This window comes from Pristiophorus japonicus, chromosome 6 (assembly GCF_044704955.1).
Source record: "Pristiophorus japonicus isolate sPriJap1 chromosome 6, sPriJap1.hap1, whole genome shotgun sequence".
Taxonomy (NCBI): domain Eukaryota; kingdom Metazoa; phylum Chordata; class Chondrichthyes; family Pristiophoridae; genus Pristiophorus; species Pristiophorus japonicus.
In genome coordinates, this window is record NC_091982.1 from 181,645,022 (window position 1) to 181,659,697 (window position 14,676).

At 42.7% G+C, this 14,676-nt stretch overlaps 1 protein-coding gene across 2 annotated transcripts in view; it reads left to right on the top strand.

Moving 5' to 3' along the window:
• The window catches only part of LOC139265317 (COP9 signalosome complex subunit 7b-like), a 38,250-nt gene extending 30,220 nt beyond the window's left edge, over positions 1-8,030 (top strand). The window contains exons 5-7 of one of the 2 annotated variants that reach the window (XM_070882286.1): positions 403-605; positions 1,541-1,646; positions 7,669-8,029. In XM_070882286.1, the coding sequence (XP_070738387.1) occupies positions 403-605; positions 1,541-1,646; positions 7,669-7,827 (468 nt within the window). In that variant the 3' untranslated portion in view covers positions 7,828-8,029. Of the gene's footprint in view, positions 1-402; positions 606-1,540; positions 1,647-7,668 lie in introns of both variants that reach the window. The other variant, XM_070882287.1, reaches the window with a different exon arrangement.
• The last annotated feature ends 6,646 nt before the right edge of the window (positions 8,031-14,676 follow it).

Genomic DNA, 14,676 nt, shown 5'->3' on the forward strand with positions numbered 1-14,676 from the left:
CATATGAATGACACATGAGCTTATACTCTACATCAAGAGAATGCCCTTCTACTAATGCTTGTAAAGCTGTAGTTAATGTATGATACTGAATTTTGTGTTTGTATGAGAACAATAATAATTTCATATTGGCTGATAGTTAATAGTAATGAAAAGGTGAAACCAAAATATTTTTCCTATTTGAAATTTTGAAAAGGTGTTATAGAAATATTACATTGAAAGCAAGGAATGACTTCTTAGCACTTCATTGTATTTTTATATTAGGTTCTGTATTGAAAAAATAACGATTTCAGAATTTATCCATCTTGTAGGGATATCTATAAATCAGGAATCAAAAATGTGTTAAATTATTATTTTTTTGGTCATTGCAATGAACTTGTTAACCAGTCTTTTATAATTTTGCAGTGCATTCCGTATTCCATGCTTCTGAAAGATCTCGATATAAAAAATCTCAGAGAATTGGAGGATTTAATTATTGAAGCAATTTATACAGATATAATACAAGGCAAACTTGATCAGCGAAATCAGCTTCTTGAGGTTGACTTTTGCATCGGCAGAGATCTCCAAAAGCAAGACATCAGTAACATTGTTAAAACTCTCCAGGAATGGTAATTGTGTTTTTTATTCTGTGAAATTAGGAATTTTCTCTGCAGTAATAATTATATAACAGGAAAATGTTATTGAACAATCACAAAAGTCCTTAGAATCTGTCAGTATATTAATAAAACAAAGAAATGGAAAACTTGCCTTCATTCGTGATGTTTGTTTCACATGTACACATAAGATGAGTACAGGAAGTTTATGGTTCTCAAAAATGAAGCAAAATGAAATGAGTGCCGAATATAGAGTTCGCACTTCGTCTCTGTTTTGCTACACTAAAATCAAATAATGTTGTATAAATATATCTCCTCCCAGTGTTCAGCTCTTTCACATTTTTCATGAAATTTTTATAATGAAAAAGTAAAGTTAACTGAGAGGCAATATATTATGTATTTTTCTAGTTAAAACTCAACTTTTCTAAAATAAAAACATGAAATATGTGTTCAACACTTGTGTTGTCTTGTATCATTTTCAAATGCCATTTCTTAAACAGAAAGGAGGTAATCTATGCACTTTTAACATAAGCTGGCAGATACTGGAAATTAATCTTTCTTGTTTGAAAATTGGGACGTTACAAAGATATAAGCAAATGGGCCTTTTTGAAATATATTTTTGTTATACACACTAGCAGTTGCTTAAAAACACAGCTGTGTCAAAGATCTATGGCAAACTAATGGAAAGATAATTATCTGTCAAATAATGTTACAATTATAGAGAGGATTGCCATTTTATTTAATGTGTATTAGTATTTTAATTGTGTGACTTAAAAATGAAAATTATGACAGTTTTCTAAATAGAACAGCTTGAGGTACTGTAATTGCACTATGTTCTGGATTAGCACATGTTTATGGAAATGTATTCATCAGTTATTTTTTGAAATGCATTTGTCTGACAGCTGCATGAAAAAGGTCATATTGCCAACAATTGTCCGGTTTCTTAACAGGTGCGATTGTTGTCAAGCAGTTCTGCTGGGGATTGAGCAGCAAGTCGTCCGCGTAAATCAGTATAAGGAAGGCCACGCAAAAACTCAGCAGCAGGTAGAAACTGAGGTAAGTAATGAAGATAAACAAGATAAGACTATATTAGACTCATCAATCCTCCTTCTACAGAACATGTACAGTTTACTTTAATATGGACAGTACTGAACCTATTGAATCTCTTGATAGGAATTTGTAATTTATTTCTTATTTAAAAAAAAACTCAAATGTGTACCTGTATCAAATGCCTTCTCAAAATCAAGTAATTTGTAAAATATTTCTATAGAATGATCCCTTTTGCTGCTATTTTGAATCTGACTTTTTATTGCCCACTCACCTCTAATAATACTCATTTTAGTTACCCCAGCTAACTTTGCAGGACTGCTGTTGTTTTGTGTAATTTTGTTTGAATCGGTGTGCAGATAACTACTTAATTAGAGAAACTGGGTAAGTGTATCCTGAATCTAAATAGTGGATAGTATACACAGTTGAATCTTATTCCACCACAGTCATATATGCCCTTGTCCTGGCATTATTGAACTGTGTTGGCTGCCAGTGAGGAGGATGGTGATAGACTTCAAGAGGACATAGACAAGCTGGTGGAATCTTATATTTATGGCCCATTGGGCCCAAGTTTCCACATGATTTGCGCCTGATTTTTAGGAGCAACTGGTGGAGAACGGACTATCTTAGAATTTGCAATTCTCCACATTTTTTTTTCTGCAGTTCTAGTCAGGTAGAACAGTTCTACTTTGGAACAGAATTTTTTCTTCAAAAGGGGGCGTGTCCAGCCACTGATGCCTGATTTCAAAGTTTCCACAGTGAAAATGTACTCCAAACTAAAGTAGAATGGAGCAAGTGAAGATTTTTGTAGAACTGAAGAAACCTGTTCTACACATAGGAGGAGGAGGAGGAGGAGGAGGATGACGATGATCACGAGCGTCCCGTGGTGAAGGCACCCCGCAGCGCTGTCGGGGAGGGAGGTCCAGGAGCTTGACCCAGTGACAATGAAGGAACAATGATATATGTCCCAGTCCGGCTGGTGTGTAACTTGGAGGGGAACCTGCAGGTGATGTTGCACCCATGTGTCTGCTGCCCTCGACCTTTTAGGTGGTAGAGATCGCAGATTTGGGAGCTGCTGCCGAAGAAGCGTTGGCAAGTTGGTGCAGTGCATCTTATAGATGGTACACACTGCAGCTACGTTGTGCCGATTGGTGGAGGGAGTGTCTGTTTAAGGTGGTGGATTGGGTGCCAATCAAGCAGACTGCATTATCCTGAATGGTGTCAAGCTTCTTGTGTTGTTGGGGCTGCACTCATCCAGGCAAGTGCAGAGTATTCAATCGCACTTCTCGCTTGTGCCTTGTGGATAGTGGAAATGCTTTGGGGAGTCAGGAGGTGAGACACTTGCTGCAGAATACCCAGCCTCTGACCTGCTCTTGTTGCCACAGTATTTATGTGGCTCATCCAGTTAAGTTTCTGGTCAATAGTGGCCCGCAGGATGTTGATGGTGGGAGATTCGGCAATGATAATGCCGTTGAATGTCAAGGGGGAGGTAGTTAGACCCTCGCTTGTTGGAGATAGTTATTGCCTGGCACTTGCGTGCCCCTTATCAGCCCAAGCCTGAATGTTGTCCAGTTCTTGTTGTATGCAGGCATGGACTGCTTCATTTTCTGAGGAGTTGCGAATGGAACTGAACACTCTGCAATCATCAACGAACATCCCCATTTTTAACCTTATGATTGAGGGAAGGTCATTGATGAAGCAGCTAGGTTGAGCCTAGGACACTGCCTGAGGAACTCCTGCAGTGATGTCCTGGGGCTGAGATGATTGAACTCCAACAACCACAACCATCTTCCTTTGTGCTAGGTGTGTCTCGAGCCAGTGGAGATTTTTTCCCCCCTGGTTCCCATTGACTTAAATTTTACTAGGGGTCCTTGATGCCACACTCTGTCAAATGCTGCCTTGATATCATGGGCAGTCACTCTCGCCTCAGCTCTGGAATTCAGCTCTTTTGTCCATGTTTGACCATGGCTGTAATGATGTCTGGAGCTGAATGGTCCTAGCAGAATCCAAATGAGTATTGGTGAGTAAGTGCCGTTTGATAGCACTGTTGACAGCATCTTCCATCTCTTTGCTGATGATTGCGTAGACTGATGAGGCAGTAATTGGCCGGATTGCATTTGTCCTGCTTTTTGTGGACAGGACATACCTGGGTAGTTTTCCACATTTTCGGGTAGATGCCAGTGATGTAGTTATACTGGACCTCGCTGCTCCAGCAGTACCTACAGCTACTGCTGGAGCAGCGAAGTCGGGGCGAAGGAGCGGAGAGAGATTGTAGAGGGATGTGATTGGACCCCAGGAGAGGCACGAGTTCGGGGCCCAGAAGAGGCAAGGGCCCGGGGCAGCACAGGCCAGCCCACACTGTGATATGTGAGCACACTAGGTCCGTGCAGCAGAGCTGGTCTCCAGTCGTCTTGGTTAATCCTTGCTACTGGGCCAAGACCTAGCTCTGTCAAGCCCGTGTGGTGGCTGGTGTGCAACAGTCACCACACGTTTTTTTTAACATCCAGGCACGGGCATCTTCCACCCTTCAAGATTTAGTTCGGACCTGGAATATTAGGTCCATCATTGAAACATCTGTAAACTTTTTGACGTTGAAGCAAGTCATCCTCGATTTGAGGAATTGCCTATGATGATGAGTTATACTGGAATAGCTTGGCTAGAGGCATGGCTAATTCTGCAGCACAACAGCTGGAATGTTGTCAGGCCCACAGCTCAAGTTAACTGAAGACTGGCTTCTGCGATTATGGGGCCTCTAGAGAAGGCCGATACAGATTATCCACTTGGCATTTCTGGCTGAAGATGATTGCAAATGCTTCAGCCTTATCTTTTGCACTCGCCTGCTGGGTTCCATCATCATTGAGGATGGGCATATTCATGGAGCCTCCTGCTCCCGTTAGTTATTTAATTGTCCACCACCATTCACGACTGAATATGGCAGCACTGCCGAGCTTTCATCTGATCCATTGATTGCTTAGCTCTGTCTATAGCATGCTGCTTCTGCTGTTTAGCATGCATGTAGCCCTGTGTTGCAGCTTCCCCAGGTTGGCACCTCATTATTAGGTGCACCTGGTGCTGATCCTGGCATGCTCTTCTGCATCTTCATTGAACCAGGGTTGGTCCCCTGGCTTGACGGTAATGATGATGAGGGATATGCCAGACCATGAAGCTACAGATTGTGATGGATACAATTCTGCTGCTGCTGATGGGTCACATTGCCTCATGGATGCCCAGCTTTGAGCTGCTAGATCTGTTCTTAATTTATCCCATTTAACACAGTGGTAGTGCCACACAACATGATGGAGGGTCTCTCCAGTGTGAAGAAGGGATTTCATCTCCACAAGGACTGTGCAGTGGTCACTGCTACTAATGCTGTCATGGACCGCTGGATCCGCAACAGATAGATTGGTGAGGACGAGGTCAAGTAGGTTTTTCGCTTGTGTCGGTTCTCTCACCACCTGCTGCAGGCCCAGTATGGCAGCTATGTCCTTCAGGATTCTGCCAGCTCGGTCAGTATTGGTGCTACCGAGCCACTCTTGGTGATGGACATTGAAGTACATTCTGTGCCCTTGCTACCCTCAGTGCTTCTTCCAAGTGGTGCTCAACATGGAGAAGTACAGATTCATCAGCTGAGGGAGGACAGTGGGTGGTAATCAGCAGGAGGTATCCTTGCCCATGCTTGACCTGAAGCCATGAAACTTCATGGGGTCCAATGTTGAGGACTCCTAGGGCCACTCCCTCCCAACTGTATGCCACTGTGTCGCCACCTCAGGTGGGTCTGTCCTGCCGGCAGGACAGGATATAACCAGGGATAGTGATGTTTGACTGGTCTGTGGGATAGTTCTCCTGAATTTGGCACAAGTCCCCAGATGTTAGTGAGGGGGACTTTGTAGGATTGACTGGGCTGGCTATGCCATTGTCATGTCTGAAGGTGGTGCCGATATCAATGCCGGGTGGCCCATCGATTTTAATATTGTTTTCTGTAGCTGTTTGCTGCATCATAGGCAGTCCCTCGGAATCGAGGAGGACTTGCTTCCACTCCCAAAGTGAGTTCTTTGATGGCTGAACAATTCGATATGAGCCACAGACCCTGTGGGACAAACATTTGTTCCAACTGCATGGCTTATTAGCCATTTCAGAAGGCAGTTAAGTGTCAACCACTTTGCTGTGGGTCTGGAGTCACATGTAGGCCAGATCAGATAAGGATGGCAGATTCCCTAAAGGACATAAGTGAACCAAATGGGTTTATATGACAATCCAGTAGTTTCATGGTCACCATCACTGGCACTGGATTTTTATTCCAGAGTTATTTAATTGAATTTGAATTCCCCAGCTACCACGGTGAGATTTGAACACTCATCTTCTCATCATTAGTCTAGGTCCTGGATTACTAGTCCAGTAACATAACCACCATTTTGATGTCCCTAACTTTGTTACACAAAAGAACAACGGTTGTTGCTTTGGCAAAAGATAACCTGATATACAGGTTGAGTGGAACTCATAAGTTTTACAAGTCTGATTGTATCCAACAAAAGTCCAAAATATCCATTGACTTTCAGAAGTGACTGGTGCAGAGTAGGACCTGGAACAAACTTGCATGTGATCTAATGTAGTCACTTCATGGTAACAATATCATCATCAATGAAGTACTTTTTGAAGTGTAGTCACTGTTCCTACATTACAACAGTGACTACACTCCAGAAAGTACTTCATTGGCTGTAAAGCGCTTTGAGGCGTCATGGTCGTGAAAGACGCTATTTAAATGCAAGTATTTTTTTTCTTTTATTCCTGATGGACATTATAAGCTTAACTTGGAATATAGTAGGACAACAGAGGGGTGGGATAGCTCAGGCATGAGCTATCCCACCTTATCCCACTTTCCAGCTATAGGCCTGTAGCCTTGTAGGTTACGGCACTTCACCTGAATGTCCAAGTACTTTTTAAATGTGGTGATGGTTTCTGCCTCTACCACCCTTTTCAGGTAGTGAGTTCCACACCTCAATCACCTCTGGGTGAAAGATTCCCCTAAAATCCCATCTAAACCTCCTACCATTAATTTAAATCTATGCCGCCTGGTTGTTGACCCCTTTGCTAAGGGAAATAGGTCCTTCCTGTCCACTCTATCTAGGCCCCTCATAATTTTATACACCTCAATAAGGTCTCCCCTCAACCTCTTCTGTTCCAAAGAAAATAAGCCCAGCCAATCCAATCTTTCCTCAGAGGTAAAATTCTCCAGTCCGGGCAACATCCATGTAAATCTTCTCTGTACCGTCTCGACTGCAATCACATCTTTCCTGTAATGTGGTGACCAGAACTGCACGCTGTGGCCTAACTAGTGTTTTATATAATTCTGTCATAACGCTCTTGTATTCTGTGCCACAGCTAATAAAGGCAAGTATTCCATATGCCGCCTTAACCACTTATCTACCTGGCCTGCTACCTTCAGGGATCTGTGGATATGCACTCCAAGGCCCCTTTGATCCTCTACACTTAAGTATCCTACCAGTTAATGTGTATTCCCTTGGCTTGTTAACCCTCCCCAAATGCATTATCTCACGCTTCTCCAGAATAAATTCTATTTGCCACTGTTCTGTCCACCTGACCAGTTCATTGATATCTTCCTGCAGTCTACAGCTGTCTTCTTATCAACTACACAGCCAATTTTTGTATTGTCTGTAAACTTCTTAATCAGACCTCCTACATACATGTCTAAATCATTGATCTATACCACAAAAAGGAAGGGACCAAGTACTGAGCCCTGCAGAATGCCGCTAGAAACAGCCTTCCAGTCACAAAAACACCCATCAACCATTACCCTTTGTTCCTGCCTCTGAGCCAATTTTGAATCCAACTTGCCACTTTGCCTTGGATCCCATGGGCTTTTACTTTTGTGACCAGTCTGCCATGTGGGACCTTTTCTACTAATAAGATGCTAAATTTGCTTTTCTGAAGTGGCGTAAATGCTCTCCTGTGCGACCTGGTTTGATGTTCAGGAATAACATGAATTTTGATGGTTGTGACTTTTATTTTTAAGGTGGCAAACATAAAGAAGACATTGAAGGCAACAGCTTCTACCTCAGCACAAGATCCTGATCAGCATCCCATGGATCGTGACACACCACAGCTTGTTGAACAACGTTCATCTACAAAGAAATTGTCAAAAGCGAAGAGTTTATCATCTAACCGTCATTAGAACAGTATGTGATATGGATTACACCAATGCTTACAGGGAAACTGAGAAGAAATGAAAATATAAAACTCTGCAATGGTTCTCACAGATGACACGTTGAAAAAGATTTGAATTTTTTTTTGTAATATGCAGGTTTTATAGTAGAAAACTGACTACTGAATCATCCTTTCCTATTAAAAGGCACTAGTTACAAACTGACTTCTGAAGTGATATACATGCAAAAGTGCTTTATGTTCACATTTGTTCACTGTTCCCTGCAATGACTGAAAAACCAAAATAGTATGGCTATAGGCACACGAAAGTACCACAAAAGTTAGTCTGCAATGAAGATACTTTAAAAGCAATCTCTACAGTTAGTAGATTGTAAATAAATTTAAATCACCATCATAGGCTGTCCCTCAAAATCAAGGAAGCCTTGCTTCCACTGAGTACTCAGGTGGCTGTACAGTCCAATATAGGAATTAGTCTCTGTCACAGGTGGGACAATTGAAAGAAAGGGTGGGTAGGGAGTCTGGTTTGCTGCACGCTCCTTCTGCTGCTTGTTTTCTGCAGGCTCTCGGCGACGAGACTCTGTGCTCAGCGCCCTCCCAGATGCTCTTCCTCCACTTACGGCGGTCTTTGGCCAGGGAGTCCCAGGTGTCGATGGGGATGCTGACGACACAAAACTAGGTGGGATTGAGAGTTGAGGATGCAAAGATGCTGCAAGATGATTTAGATAGGTTGAGTGAGTGGGCAAACACATGGCAGATGCAGTATAACGTGGATAAATGTGAAGTTATCCACTTTGGTAGGAAAAACATAAGGACAAAGTATTATTTAAATGGTGATGGCTTGGGAAGTGTCGATGTAGAGAGGGACCTTGGTGTCCTTGTACACCAGTCATAGAAAGCAAACATGCAGGTACAGCAAACAGTTCAGAAGGCAAATGGTATGTTGGCCTTCATTGCAAGAGGTTTTGAATGCAGGAGCAAGGATGTTTTACTATTGTTATACAGGGCCTTGGTGAGATTGCACCTGGATTATTGTGTGCAGTTTTGGTCTCCTTACCTAAAAGGATATACTTGGCATAGAGGGAGTGCAGCAAAGGTTCACCAGACTGATTCCTGGGATGGCAGGACTTGTCGTATGAGGAGAGATTGGGTCAACTAGGCCTGTATTCACTAGAGTTTAGAAGAATATGAGGGGATCTCATTGAAACATAAAATTCTGACTAGGTTGGATAGACTGGATGTGGAGAGGATGTTTCCCCTGGCTGGTAAGTCTAGAACAAGGGGTCATAGTCTCAGGATACAGGGTAGGACATTTAGGACCGAGATGAGAGATTTTTTCACTGAGGGTGGTGAACCTGTGGAATTCTCTACCACAGAAGGCTGTGGAGGCCAAGTCACTGAATATATTTAAGAGGGAGATAAATAGACTTCTAGGAACAGGACATCAAGGGATATGGGGGAAAAAGCAGGAATATGGTGAGATAGAGGATCAACCATGATATTGAATGGCAGTGCAGACACGAAGGGCCGAATGGTGCACTACTGCTCCTATTTTCTATGTTTATCAAGGAGGCTTTGAGGGTGTCCTTGAAACATTTCCTCTGCCCAACTGGGGATCGCTTGCCATGTAGTTGTTCCGAGTAGAGTGCTGGTTTTAGGAGTCTTGTGTCAGGCATGCAGATGATGTGGCCCGCCCAATGGAGCTGGTCAAGTGTGGTCAGTGCTTCGATGCTTAGGATGTTGGCCTGATCGAGAACACAGGCGTTGGTGCGTCTATCCTCCCAGGGAATTTGCAGGATCTTGCAGTGACATCGTTGGTGGTATTTCTCCAGCAATTTGAGGTGACTACTGTATATGGTCCACGTCTCAGCCATACAGGAGGGTGAGTATCACTACAGCCCTGTAGACCATAAGCTTGGTGTCAGATTTGAGAGCCCGGTCTTCGAACACTGTTCCTCAGGCGACCGAAGGCTGCGCTGGTGCACTGGAGGCGGTGTTAAATCTCATCGTCGATGTCTGCCCTTGCTGATAGTCGGCTTCCAAGGTATGGAAAGTGGTCCACATTGTCCAAGGCCACTCCATGGATTTTGATGACCAGGGGGGGGGGGCAGTGTTGTGTGGCAGGGTCAGGTTGGTGGAGGACCTTTGTCTTATGGATGTTTAGTGTAAGACCCGTACACCTCGGTGAAGATGTTGACAGTGGCTTGGAGTTCAGCCTCAATGTGCGCAGATGCAATCGTCGTCCGCGTACTGTAATTCGATGACAGGATGGGATGGTCTTGGATCTAGCCTGGAGATGACGAAGGTTGAACAGGTTCCCACTGGTTCTATAGTTTAGTTCCACTCAAGCTTGTTGAGCGTGAGATGGAGCATTGCAGCGAGGAAGATCAAGAACAGGGTTAGCATGATGACGTAGCCCTGCTTGACCCCGGTCTGGACGTGGATTGGGCCTGTGGTGGATCATTGGTCAGGGTCAAAGCTTGCATGTCGTCGTGGAGCAGGCGCAGGATGACGACCACAAAGTTGGTGCTGATCCCTGCATTTTTCTTGCAGTTGTCACGCCGTGAAGATCATGTCCGTTGTGCCCCGCAGTGGACAGAATCCGCATTGTGACTCGGAGGAGCTCTTCAGCCACAGGGAGAAGACAGTTGAGGATTCTAGCGATGACTTTCCCAGTGGCCAACAACAGGGAGATTCCTCTGTAGTTGCCGCAGTCAGACTCGTCACCTTTTTTTAAAAAGATGGTCATAATTACGGCATTTCAGATCTCCAGGCATACACCCCTCCTTCCATATGGGAGAGATGAGGTCATGCATTCACACCAATAGTGTCTTTCTGCCATACTTTAGTGCCTCAGCGGGGATTCCATCTGCTCCTGATGTCTTGTTCTTGAGCTGAGATAAATTTAAATAGAAAACTAATGACTTGTATTTTATCGAGATACTTAACTGATTCAAATACTTTACTCCATAATCTTGTGTACAATAATCTCAAATTGATGCACTTAAAGAGCCAATAGACTTGAAATGTGATTGCTCAAAAGCACATTAGGAAGAGATGAAAACAGTACTGGGTTCTTTGATGCAATTAATGGTGTCTTCAACATCATTAGAGCTAAAATTTCAAAACTTTAATTTGAGAATTCCCTTTCAAAGCACAATTGGTAACCATAAAAAATTGAGAAAAGTCATTGGATACAAATTACATTTAAGAATGCAAATATGTGGTAGTGGCATTACTTTATGGATGGGTAATCTGTATAAGTTATAACCCAAAAGCGTGATTATATTTATCCAATGAAGAGCAAAGACTAATTTATAAATCTGGTGAGACGTTTATGACAGTATTTTAAAGTGCAAGCCATTCGAGTCTCAAACCATTCTTTCAACATTAATCTTTGAAGAGAGAAATAATTGGCCTTGCGATTTTGTTGGCATTGTATTTGACACTGTGGAAGCAATTTTAACCTAACCTGCAAGCGGTAAACTGACTGAATTGGATCGACCACCTATTTTACGTTCCATTTCCAGGTTAAACTAATCCCCTATTTTTTTTTGGGGGGGGGGGGGGAATTTCTCCCATCAGACATGGCTAGACTCATTTTCTCAAATGGACAGAACTTTAGATTAGTGAGTGGACTGGAAGGTAACAATTAAACTAAAATACAAAAGCAAAATACTGCAGATACTGGAATCTGAAATAAACAGGAAAATTAAAAATTCAATTTGGCTTCCTGCTCCATTCTCCACACCTGCTGACCAATATATATATATATATATATTATATATACACATAGAATTTAAATGTGGACATAACGGGGATGGGTAGAGATCCAGTTAAAACTTAAGGATGATAGAATAAGTAAAGAAGGGAGGGATAGTATTCTTAGTCAAGGACAATTTGGCATCAACAGAATGACACACACATCCTCAGAAGAAAAGTTACCAAAATTCATTTAAGCCTGTTGCAGCACTAGTGGGAGGTTAGTAATTGAGGGCATACTGCAAAGGAGAAGTGACTAAAGCAATATAGTGTGTGTGTGGAGGAGGGAGGAGGAAGGGAGGAAAGGATCCGGTGAGCGGATATTTTAAAAGTAAAGAGAAAGGAGAAGGCAAACGTGCAAGGTAGCGATGGGGGTAATGATAACCAGTGTGTGAAAAGTAGGGACAGAGCGTATACACACAAGACAAAATTTAAAGCTCTATATCTGAATGCACGAAGCATTTGTAAAAAGATAGATGAGTTGACAGCACAAATAGAAATAAATGGGTATGATCTGATTGCCATTACAGAGATGGGGTTGCAAGGCGACCAAGACTGGGAACTAAATATTATGGGGTATTTGCCATTTTGTAAGGATAGGCAGAAAGGAAAAGGATGAGATCAGTGCAGTAGTAAGAAATGATATTGGCTCAGAAGATCAAGATGTAAAATCAGTTTGGGTGGAAAGTAGTAATAAAGGAAAGAAGTCACTGTTGGGAGTGGTCTACAGGCCCCTAAACAGTAGCCACTCTGGCACACAGTATAAATCAAGAAATAATGGAGGCTTGTAAGAAAGGTACAGCAATAATTATAGAAACATAAAAAATTAGGTGCAAGAGCAGGCCCTTTGAGCCTGCACCACCATTCAATATGATCATGGCTGATCATGCAACTTCAATACCCCACTCCTGCCTTCTCTCCATACCCCCGATCCTTTTAGCCGTAAGGGAAAACTCCTTTTTGAATCGATCCAACGAACTGGACTCAACAACTTTTTGTGGTAGAGAATTCCATAGGTTCACAATTCTCTGGGTGAAAAAGTTTCTCCTCATTTCAGTCTTATCCTTAGACTGTGACCTCTGGTTCTGGACTTCCCCAACATCGGGAACATTCTTCCTGCATCTAACCTGTCCAATCCCGTCAGAATTTTATATGTTTCTATGAGATCCCCTCTCATTCTTCTAAATTCCAGTGAATATAAGCCTAGTCGATCTTGTCTTTCTTCATATGTCAGTCCTGCCATCCCAGGAATCAGTCTGATGAACCTTCACTGCACTCCCTCAATAGCAAGAATGTCCTTCCTCAGGTTAGGAGACCAAAACTGCACACAATACTCAAGGTGTGGTTTCATCAAGGCCCTGTACAACTGCAGTAAGACCTCCCTGCTCCTATACTCACATCCTTTCTCTCTCAAGGCCAACATGCCATTTGCTTTTTTTTACTGCCTGCTATACCTGCATGCCTACTTTCAATGACTGATGTACCTTGACACCCAGGTCTCGTTGCACCTCCCCTTTTCCTAATCTGTCACCATTCAGATAATCTGCCTTCCTGTTTTTGCCACCAAAGTGGATAACCTCACATTTATCCACATTGGGCAAATGCATGGCAGATGCCGTATAATCACCCAACCTGTCCAAGTCACCCTGCAGCCTATTAGTATCCTCCTCACAGCTCACACTGTCACCCAACTTAGTGTCATCTGCAAACTTGGAGATATTACATTCAATTCCTTTGTCTAAATCATTAATATATATTGTAAATAGCTGGGGTCCCAGCACTGAACCTTGCAGTATCCCACTAGTTACTGCCTGCCATTCTGAAAAGGACCAGTTTATTCCCACTCTTTGCTTCCTGTCTGCCAACCAGTTCTCTATCCACATTAATACATTATCCCCAATACCATGTGCCTTAATTTTGCACACTAATCTTGTGTGGGACTTTGTCAAAAGCCTTTTGAAAGTCCAAATACACCACATCCACTGGTTCTCCCTTATCCACTCTACTAGTTACATCCACAAAAAATTCTAGATTTGTCAAGCATAATTTCCTTTTCATAAATCCATGCTGTCTTGGACCGATCCTGTCACTGCTTTCCAAATGCACTGCTATTACATCTTTAATAATTGATTCCAACATTTTCCCCACTACCGATGTCCTGCTAACCGGTCTATAATTACCTGTTTTCTCCCTCCTGTTTCAAAAAGTGGGGTTACATTAGCTACCCTCCAATCCACAGGAACTGATCCAAAGTCCATGGAATGTTGGAAAATGACCATCAATGCATCTACTATTTCTAGGGCCACTTCCTTAAGTACTCTGGGATGCAGACTATCAGGCCCTGGGGATTTATCGGCCCTCAATCCCATCAATTTCCCTAACACCATTTCCTGACTAATAAGGATTTCCCTTAGTTCCCTCAGATCCTCCTTCTCGCCAGACCCTCAGTCCCATAGTATTTTTGGGAGGTTATTCGTGTCTTCCTTATTGAAGACAGAACCAAAGTATTTGTGCAATTGGTCTGCCATTTCTTTGTTCCCCATTATGAATTCACCTGATTCTGACTGCAAGGGACCTACATTTGTCTTCACTAATCTTTTTCTCTTCACATATCTATAGAAGCTTTTGCAGTTAGTTTTTAATGTTCCCTGCAAGCTTACTCTCATACTCTATTTTCCACCTCCTAATTAAACCCTTAGTCCTCCTCTGCTGAATTCTAAATTTCTCCCAGTCCTCAGGTTTGCTGCTTTTTCTGGCCCATTTATATGCCTCTTCCTTTGGTTTAACACTATCCCTAATTCCCTTGTTAGCCACGGTTGATGATTGGACCATTGGATGATTGACGATTGGACGATGGGACGATTTGCTCATTGGATAATTGGATGACTGGATGATTGGGCAACTTTAATCTTCATATTGATTGGACAAATCAAATTGGCAATGGTAACCTTGAGGAAGAGGTCATATATCCGGGATGGTTTCTTGGAACAACCCGTGGTGGAATCAACCAGGGAGTAAACTATTTTAGATCTGGTAATGTGTAACGAGTCTGGATTAATTAATGATCTCGTAGTGAAGGATCCTCTTGTGACGAGTGATC